Source organism: Pseudogymnoascus destructans, assembly GCF_001641265.1.
Source record: "Pseudogymnoascus destructans isolate 20631-21 unplaced genomic scaffold scaffold_17, whole genome shotgun sequence".
Taxonomy (NCBI): Eukaryota; Fungi; Ascomycota; class Leotiomycetes; order Thelebolales; family Thelebolaceae; genus Pseudogymnoascus; species Pseudogymnoascus destructans.
The window spans coordinates 29,832-45,927 of NW_020167536.1; the positions used below are offsets into that span (position 1 = coordinate 29,832).

At 44.7% G+C, this 16,096-nt stretch overlaps 3 protein-coding genes across 3 annotated transcripts; all 3 read left to right on the forward strand.

Moving 5' to 3' along the window:
• Positions 1-2,289: 2,289 nt before the first annotated feature.
• VC83_06887 (uncharacterized protein) lies at positions 2,290-3,440 on the forward strand (the record flags this gene model as incomplete). The annotated part of the gene is made up of 4 exons (XM_024470472.1): positions 2,290-2,528; positions 2,578-2,899; positions 2,961-3,100; positions 3,155-3,440. The coding sequence occupies 4 exons, from the start codon at positions 2,290-2,292 to the stop codon at positions 3,438-3,440; spliced, it is 987 nt and encodes a 328-aa protein (XP_024322077.1).
• A 215-nt stretch (positions 3,441-3,655) lies between these two features.
• VC83_09652 (uncharacterized protein) lies at positions 3,656-5,076 on the forward strand. Its single transcript, XM_024473065.1, has 2 exons — positions 3,656-4,054; positions 4,107-5,076. Exon 2 carries the CDS (start codon positions 4,199-4,201, stop codon positions 4,847-4,849), a length of 651 nt encoding a protein of 216 aa, XP_024328833.1. The 5' UTR covers positions 3,656-4,054; positions 4,107-4,198; the 3' UTR covers positions 4,850-5,076.
• Positions 5,077-8,126: 3,050 nt separating this feature from the next.
• VC83_06888 (uncharacterized protein) lies at positions 8,127-8,992 on the forward strand. Its single transcript, XM_024470473.1, has one exon. It carries the CDS (start codon positions 8,277-8,279, stop codon positions 8,814-8,816), a length of 540 nt encoding a protein of 179 aa, XP_024322081.1. The 5' UTR covers positions 8,127-8,276; the 3' UTR covers positions 8,817-8,992.
• Positions 8,993-16,096: the final 7,104 nt, after the last annotated feature.

The window sequence follows — 16,096 nt, forward strand, 5'->3', positions numbered from 1 at the left end:
GGAACCAGAGATTAACTGACGAGACTCTCCCACGGGGGCCACAAAAGCACAAGGGTCTACAAATGTAACTGCTTTTCTGCATCATGCCAATTGATATCCGTAGATATACAGCTAGTTTGCAGGCGCGAGACGTTTCGTTCTCGAAATAAACAACACGCTAGCGATTGCTAGGGCCGGGTGGCACCGTTGCTGATCGGCGCCCTGGCAGGCTCTTTCTCTCTCGATTGAAAGCTTGGTATGGGCTTGGCTACCTACTTGAGTATACTCTATAATCCTGTGCTTGTGTTATTTTGGGGTCGTGGCAGGCTGCATGGATAATTTTGATTTGCCCGTCATGATTGGTATAGTATATTCCACTTGGCTGCCAAAGTCTCATAAGCTGCATATAGTATCTTGCTGTTGTCACATACAAGCCAAACTTCGATACACCTTGGGTCAGTCAGGGGATACAGTGAGAGAATATGAGTTGTGGGCTATTCCTCACTTTATAAATCATGTTTTCGAACTTTGTTCTTGATTCGCAACCACCAGTCTGGCTCTTTCTTTAAAATTAGTGCTAATATAGTTTCCAGCCTCTTTATTATCCCTGGTATTAGTTCCTTCGTAGACCCCTGGTTGTTATAAAAGTTAGATGTATTTGTTCTCCAAGCCACCCCGAATGAACCGAGCTAATGATTGCTTAAAGCTATCCAACATGATAATCAACGTATATGCACTCATACAGACAGACGTAGTCCCATTCTGTTCCCGTCATCCTTGGCGACAGCAGTAAGTTCGTGCGAACTTGGCGCTTGTGGCTTCGCCCGATATTTTCTCTTTGATCGCCTATTACTTATACAACACCATGCAATCATGCCAACCAGTGTCATAAAGATCAAGGGCAAGCCTATCTCAAGGAAACAAACCAGCTCATTTAGCCCTTGCAACCCGCCGCCGTCACCATCACCTTGGTTAGGCTGCGCACTGGGTACTCATGAGTCGAGTAGTAGAATTTCTACTCACCCAGCTGAGTTACTCACTCATATCCCGAGTATTGTTGAATGAGGATTACTCACTTGCCGGGTACCTAGTATAGGTCTTGGCAACCCAGTTATATCACGTGTTTGATTAGTCATTGAAAAGGGGGTGTGATCGTGACTTCACATTGATATCGATATCGTAAAACGCCATAACTCAATAACTCCATTCCCATGTCGTTGATATCCTATTCCACACTATAACCTTTGCCTTTAGGTACCAGGTTACCAGAAGGTTGCCAGAACTTATCTAACCTTCATTCCTGGGTGAGAGACATTTCCATCGATTAAGCCTACAGCTCCATGATTAAACATCATATCCCGCAAACGCCTAACCAATACCATATCCTTTGCCTGAATTGTCACTCTCTTCGCATGAATAGCAAGGAGATTTGTCACTATAACTGTTAGTATGTCCCTGTCACTATGTTCAAGTATCATACTCTCAAATTCTCGAATGAGGAAGCATTCGGCAGCTTCCTGGAGAGCTAGGATAGCAGATTGCTGGAAGCGAAGATTGGACTTGAAGTCTTGTGCGATTTCCCTAACAAGACGCTGGAATGAGAGCTTTGGAATAATCAGGCGAGTATCAAGTTGCTGTCTTCTGATATCGCGGAGAGCCTTGGTGCCTATATGTTTATTAGAGAGTTCTGGTAATCCTCTGGTAATCCTCTTACCAGACTTTGCACGGCGCATGGCCTTCTGAGCATGATTGTTGCAAGCTTGAGATGAGCGAACTGGAGCTTTTCTTGCTGTGCGCACAGCCTTTTCCTTTCCCTTTCCCTTTCCACCAAGCCTAGAGCCAGCCTGTAATCCAAGTGGCATCCTTGGTGCTGTGCCGCCAGTTGATCTCCTAGCAGTTTGCTTAATACGAGCCATTTGCTAACATTAAGATGAGTTAGTGAAGTATACACAAGACAAAGAAGTAGATCAAAAGATATATGTACTTACAGTGAGTTTGTAGCAAGGATGTTGTAGAAAGAGTAAAGAAAGAGGTAGAGGTTGAAAGGTATGTGTTTTATTTGAAGGTACGCGTTGTAGTGTTGTTTAGAACAGTAATTATTTGCAGGTGAATATTCCTTGACGAATATAATTGTTTGCAACTTTAAAAAAACAACAACCTTACAACCAACCACCTTCCTTGGTTACGTTCCGATCTACACATTCTTCTTCTCTTTTGCGCTTTACCTCTTCACTAGGACCTCAAGTAAGTTTATTATCTTGATTCTACAGTCAGAACTTCTGATGATCTTCTGCTAATCACGTGTTTAGCATGGCGAAACGCAAGGCACCTGAAGAACTCTCCACTAATTTGAATACTATCAAAGCTCGCAACCGCGTCTCCAACCTTACTGAAGATGAGAAGGCTGTTCATTTAGCACTCAAGGCTGACCATGGCGATCTGAGCTACTACTTAAAGAAGTTATACAAGTCTGCAAAGTATATCGCTGCCTCTGCTGAAGACAAGACACGTCTACAGAATGAATTGAAGGTTGAGCGTATTCGTGTTCGGTAAGTTCCTTCTGGTAATCTCTGGTAGCCTTAATCTAACTATAAACAGGACTGAAAAGGGCACCCATGCATCTTGCATTGCGAATCAGAAAGTCAAGAATACTAGCGCCCCTTCTTCTTCTCCACAAGCCCCACCATCTACTCCGCCACAACTTCTGTCTGAGCTTGCTGCATTTGAGGGTATCACCAGTATCCCAATCGATGACGATCATAACAGCGAATGGGAGGATACTGAGGTTGAAGACGATTTAGAGTTGGAGCTTATGTTACGGCGCGACGATATTTTAAATGACGAGGCTGTTCTACCAGATGAGCTTTCTGATGAAGAGATCGCTAGCATCCAGGCTCTCTTAACTCAAGCACGCATTGATGTTGGTACCTCATAGTCTGGTAATCTTCTGGTAATCTTCTGGTAATACTAACGGTTGATAGGCCCATGAAGAGTCCAATTTCCGCAAGTGGCAACATTTCTGGGATAGCTGTATCCGCTCATATACGAGAAAGGCTGGAAAGCTGAGAAAGAAGCCTGAGCATCTCTTTGAATATATGCCATGGATTGATGTAGAAGAAGGGTACGTCTCTGATCATTCTAGCAATCTTCTAGAGATACTAATTGTTTATTATAGCACTTTTCACAACGTTATCCCACCACATAAATATTTCTGTTTGTACGAGCAGGCAGTTTGGACAAACTTTACAGCTTGGAAGTTTGGAAAGTGGGCCCAATTACCAGGACCTGCGCAGTGGTACCCAAAGTCTTACAATCTTGTCGACAACGGATGGTTACAAGTCTCCACTCATAGTTCTAGCTTCAAAGAGGCGTTCTTACTTGTCTACTCTAAGAAATTTGATAAGGAAAAGTGGGCTAAGGTATCAGCTGCACAGGATATGTTGTTTCTGGAGTTAGAGTAGAGGAGAGAAATGGAGTATTTGATTTTCCGACGCGAATAGGGGCTATAGAGATTTAAGTATTTCATCGTAGCCAGACTTCTGGTAATCTTCTGATAATCAAACAATTTGCTACTTGCCAAATGTCATCGCAATATTCAGAGTTGTTTGACTCTGACAATCCTATTTCTAATATATTCTCAGACTCTCTCCCCTCTTCTCAACGACTACCTTTATTAAATCAAATCCCTGCGGGCCTCGAATATACTGGCAAATTAAACCAATTCATCAAATGGACTAAGGATACACACGATGTATTCATTGAGTGGTGGAAGCTATCACGATGGTATGAACAACACTCAGATCATACTACAAAACTCCTTACGAAGATTGCATGGGATTCAACCAACCGGAGTTCTCAATACTGGAGAATTTATCACCAAGGAGCAGACCGGCTTTCTGGAGAACCATGTGTCATTTGTACCTATTGTTCGAAGGCCCTTACGCATCCTGCAATCAAGTCTGCTGGCCCAAAGTCTATGGCAACACATCTTGCATCAGACATTTGCAAAAAGAAGTCACGGATGGGTAAGGATAGTCTCTATCAAATGCGAATCAATCAGATGCGACCTCAACAGGTAAGGATTACCAGATTATTACCAGAATTATATAGGCTAATATCTATAATAGGATCATATTCTCACACAAGAGGCATTTTACGAACAAGTTCTATACACAGTTATCTCAACTCATAGCTCGTTCCGCTCAGTCGAGGATCCTGAATGGAAAAGGCTTGCTATCTTACAGAATCCTCACTATCCACTACCCTCAGCAACAACTATTCGAAACCTCTTAACAACAAAGCTCACACAAATCGAAGAAGAGATGCTACAAGATGTTGTTCCTGGTTCAAAGATTGCATTATCGCTCGACTGTTGGTCAAGTGTTACTCGACTTCATTTATGGGTGTTATTGCATCATTTATCGACCGTCATTGGAAAATGCAAGAGGTCTTGATTGGGTTTGAACCTATATATACAGATCATACTGGTGCTGAGTTATGTGGAATACTTGAAAAAGTTATCACAAGGCAGCATTTAGAAGGACGAATTATATCCATTACGACTGATAATGCGTCAAACAACACTTCAATGATGAGAGATGTGGAAATAATGCTTGATAGTATTGCAGACAACGAGCATTTCATTGGAGGAAAAGTACAACACATACCCTGCCTAGCTCACGTTATTCAACTTGCCCTTAGTGCTCTCCTTGGTCGAATCCGGATTACGCCAACAAATCAAGAGATCTTAATGAACTGGGAAGAAGAGAATCAGATGGAGGGCCTTGCAAAGTTGCAGAAGGACAAGGGTATTGGATTTACACTTGGAAAGGTATATATTCTCTTGTTAGTTCTGGTAAACTTCTGGTAGTCTTTTCTAATATCTCATAGCTCCGGAAGCTCACTATCTTTGTTAATTCAAGTCAAACTCGAAGGAACAGGTTTATGACTTTGCAAAAGGCAAACATGAACCGGGGTCAATCATCTCAGAGGCTTCTTCGACTTATTCAAGATGTATCAACTCGATGGGATTCGACATGCCATATGCTTCTGCGAGCACAGCAACTCAAGTCAACAATCAATCAATATACTCGAGGCAATCATGGTGCTCACATGTTCAGACTTAGCGAGCTAGAATGGAAGCACATCGAATACATCATTGATCTTACAAGGCCATTCAACTTCTTTACAACAAACATTGGATCGTCAGCCGGACCTACTGTCTGCTATACACTTGGAGTATATCAAAAACTCTTATCAACGCTTGAAGGAACTCGGCACCGGCTACGGCATAAGACATATCCATGGGCAGCAAAGATGACTTTAGCAATCGATGCTGCAGAGAAGAAGATTAGGAAGTATTATAACAAGCTATACACAAATACTGGATCTATCTTCGCATTTGCTAGTATCTTAAATCCTAGTGTGAAGCTCTCACACTTTAACAAAAAGGTTTGCAAGCTTGACTTTTCAATACGAAATTGGGAGACAGAGTTTGAACAACAGTTTAGGACTCTTTATAAAGAGCAGTACTCTACAGTGCGAGTTGCGAGTCAATCAGGATTACGAGATGCAGATATGGATCCATTAGCCTTAGTATTGCAGCAAAGTCAGACATTAAATGGGACTCGGGGCCAGCGAGAGGAATATGTGAATGAGGCTGATCTCTATCTTGATGCTCGTAAGTTTCTGGTAATCTTCTGATAATCTTATTCTAACTTGTATAGCACATATCTACACAAAGATATTGCTATTTTGGCAACAAAAGGAAGAGCAATTTCCTGGTCTATCAGCAATGGCTCGTGATATACTTTGTATTCCTGCTGCTGAGTCTGGAGTTGAGCGAGTCTTTAGTGCCGCAAGGGACGTATGTGGCCACCGACGTGGTCAACTTAATCCTGAGACGATTAAGAGTATTATGCTTATATATTACTCTCGACAATACAAGAATCGTCAAGGTCATCGTGACAAGCTTGCAGATATGATGGACGTCGTTGATATGACTGAGGAGCAAGTCGAAGAAGAGTATGAGGCACAACGACAACGGATGTGCAATTCTATCGAGTTACAATATATCAGCGATGAAGAAGAACCACGATCAAATACACATATCCGAGAGACATATTCAAAGGTACAATATCCTCCGTTTAATCCTCAGCGGCCACAGCAACAGCAAGACTTATCACAAGCTGCACATGAAGAACGACAAATGCGCTACCAACAAGGTGAAGAAAGAGATAGGGCTGACCGTCTTAACGAGACCTTATACGACATCCCAGATGACGATATCCCAGATAATGAAGATATAAGAGAAGATGGTAATAATGAGGAGCCTATACTTCCAACTATTCATGACGATGAAGATAAGGATATGCCGTCCTCGCCACCAACGCCTATCCAACGCCCTCGGAAGACTGGAAGAGATCTACTTGATATCTTTCAAGCTACTCGTCAAGACCCTATAAATACTTTAGGTATTAGTAGGTCTGGCCGGCCTCATCAAGCAAGGTGGAAAGATGTTCTTGAGCATATATAATATAGTGTTCTGATAATCTTCTGATAATCGTGGTACTTAGATAGAGGAATATACGTGATTCGTTCTCACAGCTTATTAGAGATGGTAGAGTGATGCTGATAAATGTAATACTTTAAGTTAACTTACAACTGTAACCATAAAACAGTATTAATCGTATGAGGGACTGTTCACGTAATGCATATATCTTACACGTGACAGCCGAGTACTCACTGGGTTTTTACAGAGTAACTGAGTATTGGCCTCACTCACCGAGTCGAGTGAAAGGTTCAGCTACTCACCCAGCTGAGTAACCCACTGAGTGAGTGAGCCGAGTATTGGGCGAGTAGTGCGCAGCCTAACCTTGGTCATACATGCCCCTTTCAATAGTTACTCCTGGCTTCCACGCGGTATGAACTTGCTGGATGTCAATTCGGGCAGAGACGGCGTTAGCATGCTCGTATCAGATGCTTCCTATGAGATATGCCACGCCTGGTGCGCTTGGATGCCCTCGGTAAAATGGCGAGTTGACCCGGTGCCGTATGATAGCGTGCCCATAATTGATGCCTCATCGGCACAGACACGGCGATAGCATGGCGGTGTCATAGTTGCGATGGGACAGTGGGATCTGTCCTCAACGAGTGACCACTGTGCTGCGAGTCAGTTATGTCTCCGGAATGTAACGAGAGGGCGGGGGAATATGTAAGAGGGGATTGTTAAACGAATCAAGAGCCGCGCACAAACATACCTAGCGCAGCAATATGCTGTTGAAAAGGTTGACTTGTCTTTTCCGTTGTCGGCGACGGATACCGTAGACGCCATGGCAGCGGCTGGCGGGGACGATACTTTCCCATCCTGACGGTTGACAGGATGCAAAGCGCTCGTCAGCCGCGTCAGACACCAGGATAGTGATGTTCGTAGACACGCCTGAGACCAGCGACGAGACACTCGTCAGATCCCGGAGGCACAGTCGGGTCTCTGTATGAAGGGGGTTGTGAGTGCCAGGAGCTTCGTGGCAGTGGGGCTTGGTGTGGTGGTAGCACTGTCTTACGTGGAGACGGAGGTGGGAGTAGTGGAAGTCATCTGTCCGAGGTGGGACGTAAAGTGGAATGCGGGTTCGGCATGCGGAGATGACTATCGTGGTAGAATCCGCAGACTTTGCCAATTACAGTGGGCACGCAAAGTCCTCGAGTTGTTGGTATTTTGGGGAGGGGGTTGACGTCTTGATCCCCTTGTTGACATATGCCTACAGGGAAGGTGTCAATCAAATCGATTTTATATCGAGGCCTCTCTACCATTCATAAAATCAGCGGGATACAAATCTGCAAAACTCAGTGATGGTTCGCCTACTTTGTCCCAGCAGACGCCTTATCTTGCAGTGTGGGCTTAGCATTTTGAAACTACATCCAGGAACATCCAGACCTACACACTCGGATAGATTGCGACGTACATGAGGCTATTTACACATTGGATTACATATGGCAGGAACGACCAGTCGTCGTGCCTGCCATATGTTTTCTGCTTTCCAGTCAAGTGGCACTTGCTATAACAAGTTCGGCCCAAAAGAGGGTCATGAAGCGGCGCTAACTCAAGGTGTCGGCCAATGCTGCTCGTATGATGAAGATGAGGCCAATGAAGAACCGTATGATTGTATCTTTAAAGCTTCAAACAAATATTTACTTGTTCTACCAAATATCAATTGGAATTCGTCCCATACCACCTTTGAAAGAAGAAAAAACTCAGCTCCCCAAGTTACTCTCGCCACATTCATTTACCCGTCATAACAATGGTTGACAAAATGAAAGTCTACGTCCACGGCAGCTACCGCAACGTCGATGGACAATATCCTGTCGCCGTCTCCACTGCCGTCTTCACGCACGAGTCCGGCAGCCACAAGGCCTGGACGCGAATCGTTCCAGCCCAGCCCACCCCTACCCGCCAGCGAGCAGATCTCATGGCTATCGTGCTGGCGCTCGAAAAGGCAACAGTGGATGATGGTCGCCTCTACAACAAGCGTGCGGTGGATCTGAACATCTATTCCGGATCACTGTATGCCGTCAAGAGCCTCACGGATTGGGCCGACAGGTGGATCTACAATGGGTGGATCGGAACAGATGGACGCGAGGTTGACAACCAGGACTTGATTAAACGGGCGTTGCAGGTGGAGGAGATGTTGATGGATGGGGGGAGCGTGAGATATACGTGTATCCCGAAGGAGGAGAAGACGGAGGCAAATACCTATGGTGAGCATGCTCTGAACTTGTGGATGGGAGGCTTTCCGATTGGGTGGGAATGGGAATGGCCGAGGAACACCAGACAGGTGTAGGGAACCCACGGCATGGTCTATGCCTTGATAAGGATGGATGGCAGTGTGTAACTGTTACTTGTGGAACTCTGGTGAAGGCGATTTTCTCATCTGTACTGGTTTTAGGGCTGAGAAGGCAAAGCTGATAGACGATAGGCGACGGTAGAGGACTTGGTGCAATGGTATGGAGTTGGGAGTGATTACGTTCATTCAATAGAAGGATTCCAGCTACCAAGCTCATAATGATAATATGACTTTGGTTTTTATTTCATATGTATGCAATATGTCTAAACCATTTCATCAGTAGACAAACCACTAATCTGCATATTCTGCCACCTCCAACCATATCCCCGTCTATCCACTGCCCGGAATCCCAGACGCGCATCGTGCATAGTAGATGCCTGGAATGGTGCCCGCTCCGCACTTACATCCGTTGGCAATGCAGGCGCGCCCGACGAGATCGCCGGGGACGGCGACGTCACGCTTCTGCTGCTGGCTTGACTGCGGTAGCGGAGGCGAGGAAAGTCGTGGCCTGGAGGAGGAGGGAGGGGACAGAGCTGCTAATTAACTGTGCCTATGGCGGACTGGTTGTGATAACCAGGGCGTCCGCCACACTCTAAATGGATGACAGCCACGCTAACTAATAATATGGGGAAGTATCTAAGCCGTAAACGGGTACGTTATGCGATACCCACTCTTCATAATACCTAATCGGGTAATCTATGTCATCTATATGATCCTGAACTTTACCATGGTTAGCGCTCCTGCTAGAGCATCAACGCTGATCATACCAGGCAACACAGCACGTAACGCATTGCACGGAGTCACTTGGAACTCAAGACAATATTCCCACATCGTTGTCTATGCAACGTCTAAATCTTCAAGTTTTAAATTCTAAGTTGGAGGGAGAGAAAGTAATGCCAACGCCTTGACCAGTTCTCCTATTCCATCCAGTGTGGGGAATAATATGATATCATGATATATTGTCAGAATTATGGTATAACGTGGTTTATCAGTACGTCGGACATATCAGTACCTCGGACACTTTTCATTGGCATTCTACTTTGAATATCAATAAATCAACCATAACATATTAAATTAACTATAACTAAGCGGAATCAGATGAACTAGACATATCTATAGCTTCTTGACAAGTTCGCGCATTATGACCAGCTTTTCCACAGATCCCACAGCATCGCCTAGACGGTTGCCCCTCCTTGTGACTACCCCCAACAGCACGTACGTCGCGTCGTACCTGCTCATCCACATCCTTCTGTGCGATAATAGCCTGTGCATCCTCTACTATAAGTGCACCTCCTTCACGGACACGAGCCTTTTTAGCCCTGCGGCGTTTGCTAAGGGCTTCGTTGGCTGCTCGAAGGGTACGTACCTCAGCAGACAGAAGGGTGTTCTCATGTGCTAGTCGCTCCGTACCCTTTGCCAATGCAATAACTGTCCCGAAGAGTGGAGTTGGCAAGCTTCCTTGGTGACGGGCAATTCGATTTCGAACGAGGGTTGTTTGTGAAAGAGCTTCAGTTGGGTTGGAAGGGGTCTGGGAGACCCAAGGGTTGGTGTTGGCAGTAGAGGGTCTAGAGGGAGTTGGAGTCCGTAACCTCACGTCAAGCTTTGAAAGCACTGCTTGCGGGTCGAAAGGCACTAAGCCAGCTCCGCGGAACCCGGACTGGGCGTTTTGGGCTGTCATGGATTCCAGATATGCTGCTCTAAAGGCGAGAAAGAACTCGACCTTGGTAATGTGGTTGATATGAGCCTTAATGAAGGTCTCAATCTGCTGACCATATGCCCGCTTCAACACACTAAAGCACCCGACATCAAGTGGCTGAGTTAAATGAGACGAGTGGGGAGGTAGTCCAAGAGTTATAATGTTGTGTGCCTTGCAGTACTCTTGGAACTCGGCCGATTCATGACTCTCGTGCCCGTCTAACACCAGCATTCGATATGGACCCCTTGCACGAACAGCAGTATGTTTGTCGAAGTGTTTCAACCATTCTAGACCCGTCTCATTGTTTGTCCATCCATTGCTTGTCGGTTTAACAACCCAGTTGTGTGGAAGGCCGCCGTCTGTATACCAATTTGCAAGATGATTCTTGCCTTTAACTACCAAAAATGGAGGAATACTCCAGCCGTCACTGTTGATACAAGCAATCGCTGTAGCCCATTCCCGATTCCCTGGCTGAACTGCCTTACCTCTGCCAAGTCGATCTGCACGGGTAACAACCATTGCAGGGCAAATCACACCCATCATAAACCCAGTTTCGTCAAAGTTATAGAAGTCGCAGTCCAAAACACCATATTTTGCCCTCATATTTTCCACTAGTCGAAACCACGCGCCAATTAGTTCAGGATCTTCGCACAAGGCCCTTTGGAAGTCGTAAACGCGATTAAAACGCGTCTTTAATTCTGGACGTCGTTGTACAAATCGGTGGGCCCAGAGCTTCCCGACGCGCCTCCCTCCACGCGACTCGAGTATAAAATTTGCCATATCTTCTACACCAGCAAGCCGGGGTGCAAATCCTCTTGAATCCATATCAAGTATATTCCGAATAACCACCTCCTCTTCTAGTATAGTTAATTTCATCATTGCAGGCCGGCGTTCGTAGACAGTAGTTCGGCCGTTCATTCTGTCGCAGAGTGTAGAATGAGGTACTTCATAGAGCTTAGCAGCCTTCCGACGACTTAGATTTTTTGATGTTCGGATAGCCTCGATAGCTAGAATGATTTTTGCTTCTTGGGTAATCACTGACATAATAAAAGGTGGAAAAAACGCGTTGTGAAGTTAGAGGGTAGGAAATTCGGGAAAAGTGTCCGAGGTACTGATATGTCCGACGTACTGATAAACCACGTTATGATATTATCACCATATTACATCTTGCGATATTGTATCATGCCATATATCATGATATTAATATGGTGATATAGCAATATATTATAATACTAACAATATACCTTGCTGTCATCTACTCTTGACCCGTCGTCACTAATTCAATTATCTACCCAAGCTGTGCCTCCTCCCCTGTACCAGGATTTTAGGCACTCTAATGCCTCAACTGACTCAACTCCAAGCCTATTCCTCCTTTCAGTAATGAGAGCGGCACTGGAAAATAGGCGTTCAGGCTCAGCAGACATCGCTGGTATTGACAGTATGTCTAATGCCATCACTGCCAGGTTGGGATAGGTTGCATGCTGTGCTGGCTCCATCCACCAGGACTTTGGGTCAACTTCTGGTGTAATACCTGCCAGGCAGTACTTGATATACTCATCAATAACTGGTGGCTGCCGCCTCTTCTGCTCAAGCCAGATTTGATGCTCAGTCTTCTCCTGTACTAGCTCATTTGATGGCATTGCTAGTTGAGGTGTTGGCTTGTATTGCTCGTCCCAAAATAGCTGCATAGATGCCTTTGCTGTTACTATCCAAGTGCTCTCCCAGTTGTCTTCAATCCAAGTCCATTTTTGAAAGGGTACTAATACCATGGCTGCAATATAAGCTGGAGATCGTTCAGTCAGGCTATAGTACTTGTCTAACTTAGACCAGGCTGAATTGATACAAGGGCTAATATGAGAATCGTTGATATACACAAGTTTGCCAAGTTCAAGCTGCTCAAGTAGAAATTCCATTGTTGAGAGAATATGCTCAATTGTTGCCCTTTGGCCCTCTGTTGCTAGTGTTGCTTGATGAAAGAACTTAAGAAAGTGGTGGATATTTGTTAGTAAGACCCAGTCCTCATGGGAGAGCCAATCAGCCTCAATATCCTTTTCAGTTTGATGGCAGAATAGGTCAATTGCCAAGTGTATATGCTCTTGGATAGTGCAGTCGATCATAGCATACCAGGAGTTCCATCGAGTCTCGTTATCCCTGACTAGACGCTTGCCAGAACTGAGCTTGACAAAGGCAGCAATTCGTTGTGGAGATCTTTGAATATATACTACAATATTATGAAGCTTTCCAAGAGGACCTTTCTGACGCCAGCTCTCCATTTCAAGCTCAGAAGGAGTATCAGAACTGCCTTGATTGTTCTCTTGTGATAGGGCTTCTTCTTCAGTTGAAAAGAGAAAGGCCTGAGCAGTTAAATTGATAATATGACCATTACAACGAAGTCAGTGGTGAATTGGATTGTATTCGATTTGATACTGTTCCTGTAGTACTAAACAATATAGTTAGTTATTGGTAATAGCTATTTCTAACAAGAATAACTTGCAGGAAGAAAGCACTCTCATCATAGTTTCATTGTTCTCAGCATTGTCCATCATAAAATAGCCAACCTTCGAGGCAATTCCATACTCCTCAATAATTCTCATAATTAGTCTTGCCTGATTATCACCAGTATGTCGTCCTTCCAATTCTCTCAAAGCTAGAACTTGTCACGGTTCACCAAGGCATAGGGCGCCAGTTGGGTATTATGAATTAAACTCAATCTAGAGAAGAAAGGAAAGAGAAGAGGAGCACTCGAGCAGTGGCTCGATCTATATACAGCTATTGTGGAGTGAATTCTCTTTAGCGAGACCAGTTCTGAGAATTCACTCCACAACTGAAAACTTCGCTTCAACCCCGGAAAGCTCCCCACACCCCTGAACCCCCACTCGAGCTGCAAGGCGCACTTGATATCGTAACACTACCCCCCCCCCTACTCCAGAGTTGATCTCCTGATCAAGAAATCCCATTTTCAAAAAAAAACAATTGTCTCCAGCTCTCATTTTGGTTTCTGAGGGTATTTTCTGTGATATGCTTGGGTAACTTCTGGAGAATTTTCAAAGCTCTCTGCAGTATACCATGTCTTATCTGGTGGATAGTTCTTCCAAGCTGCCTTGTAGAAAAGCTTCTTTCGAATAACTTTTGAGTCGAGGATTTCGTCCACTTCCCACTCCTCTTCGCCATTGACAATGACTGGAGGCTCTGGCTCCTGTTGCTGCCCTTCGATTGCATCATTCGAGTCAAGTCTTAATAGATTGGCATAAAATACTGGATGAATCTTCATGCTGTTTGGAAGTTTGAGCCGATATGCAACTTGCCCAATTCGCTCTAGAATTTCAAAAGGTCCCACTTGCTTGTGGTCTAGCTTCTTTGATGGCCTCTGTGTCTTTATATTTCGAGTTGAAAGCCATATTCTGTCTCCCACTTGATAGCGTGGTGCAGGTTTCCTTTTCTTGTTCGCGAAATGTTCCATTTTTGCTTGCGAGAGCGTGATTTCATCCTGCAGAAACTCCCAAACCTTTGCCATGGTCTGAGCTATGTTCTTGTGCTCTTGTTTGGCTTCGTGATATGCTTGCTGCTCTGTATCGAAGCTCATTCTTGGTTCATAGCCCTTGTTCGCAAAAAACGCACTTGTCTTGGTTGCATCTGATGGCAAACTGTTGGCAGCAAACTCCGCCATGCACAAGTATGAAACCCAATTGTCTTGAAGATAGTTCACATGAGCTCGCAAGTAGCGTTCGAGCTCTGCATTGAATCGCTCAGTCTGTCCATCTGTTTCTGGGTGGAAGGCAGTTGAAAGTTTGGCCGAAATTTTCCAAATTTTGCAGAGCAAACTCCAGACTTCTGCAATGAACTGAGGACCTCTGTCTGATATTATCGAGTTTGGTAGACCATGGTGCTTCCATACATGTCGAAGTAAGAGCTGTGCTGTAGCTTCTGCAGTAGTCCCTTCTTGCCCAGCGAAACACGGAATGAAATGTCTTTCTTTCGTCAACCTGCATGCAACAACCAAGATAGCATTGTTCCCTTCACAGAGTGGTAATCCTGTCACGAAATCCATTGATATATCCATCCATGGTCGACTGTCAATAGGGATTGGTTGTAGAAGTCCATTGTAGGAATCTCGAGATGGTTTCGATCTTCGACAACTATGGCAGTTTTTGATATATCGAATTATTGTTTTGTCCATGTTTGGCCAGTAATAGTGCTGTTTCATGACTCGCAGCATCTTTCCAGCTCCGGGATGTCCCATAGAAGGTTGTTCATGAACTTCTCTCAACAAGTCCACCTGAATGGTTTCTGGCACCCAAACTCGATTTTGATATTCTAGCATGCCGTTTTTGAGTTCGCAATAAGCCAATGCAACCTCTTTGCTTGTTCGATCACCATTCTCAAGCTTCTGTAGTGTAGCCTTGCAGAATTTGTCTTCCAGTTGAGACTTTTGGATTTTCTCAAGAATTGTCATTTCTCTGATATGAGTTTCCACTGGAGCTAGCTGAGCTGTTTGGCCTTGTTCTTTGAGTTTCTGAATGTCTGGATGTAGCCTCGAAGGTGGTAGCAACACCTGAAGCTGTTGCTTTTGTCGATCATCCTCATCATTGCCTTCTGGTCTGTCACCAGGCCTTTGAGTCAAAGCATCTGCTTTTCCATTTTGCTTCCCAGGCCTATAGATGATCTGGAAGTTGTATTGAGAGAGGAATTCAGCCCATCGAGCTTGTCTTCTTGTCAGCTTCTTGGTGGACATGAAGTATTCCAAGCTTTTGTGATCAGACAAGACTTGGACTGGAAAATCTGTCCCTTCAAGTTCTGGTCTCCATGCTTCGAAACATCTGATGATTGCAAGCAATTCCTTGTCATATATCTCGTAATTGCATTCTGCAGGTGCTAGCTTTTTCGAGAAGTATGCCACTGGATGTAGAACCCCTTGATCATCTTTTTGTGACAAGACTCCTGATGAGATGAAGTCTGAGGAATCTGCTTCGACATAGGCTGTCTTGTTTCTATTGAAATGCCTCAAGACGGGAGCTTCTGTGACTGTTTGTTTCAACAGCTCGAATGCAGTTTGGCATGCATGAGTCCATTCGAATATCTGATCCTTTCTGGTAAGGTTCACCAATGGCCTCATGATGCTGGAGTAATTTCGGATGAACCTTCGATAGAAATTGCAGAATCCAATGAAAGCTTGCATATCCCTGAGCGATTTTGGAGTTTGCCATTCCAATATAGTAGAAACCTTTGCAGGGTCCATGCGAATGCCATTGACTCCCACGATGAGTCCTAGGAATTTGGTTTCTTGGACGAAAAACTCACATTTTGAGATATCTGCTTGCAGTCCAGCTTCTCGAAGCTTCTGTAGGACTTTCCTTATGTGCTCTGTATGCTCCGCTCGAGTAGCACTGTAGATAAGAATGTCATCCATGTATGCGGTGACGAATTGGTTGAGGTAATCCATGAGGGTTTCATTCATGTACTGTAACGCTGACTTCTAAATGATAGAAGACAGAGGTTCTCTTGCATAAAGGTTTACTTATCAGAGGAGGCAGGGGATCAGACACAAAGGCTTCAAGTAACACGTTACTAGTATATAACAAAT

What these genes read in the sequence shown, in the direction of transcription:
- VC83_06888 (XM_024470473.1), top strand. Translation starts at nt 8,277, where the DNA reads ATGGTTGACAAAATGAAAGTCTACGTCCACGGCAGCTACCGCAACGTC.
- VC83_09652 (XM_024473065.1), top strand. Translation starts at nt 4,199, where the DNA reads ATGGAAAAGGCTTGCTATCTTACAGAATCCTCACTATCCACTACCCTC.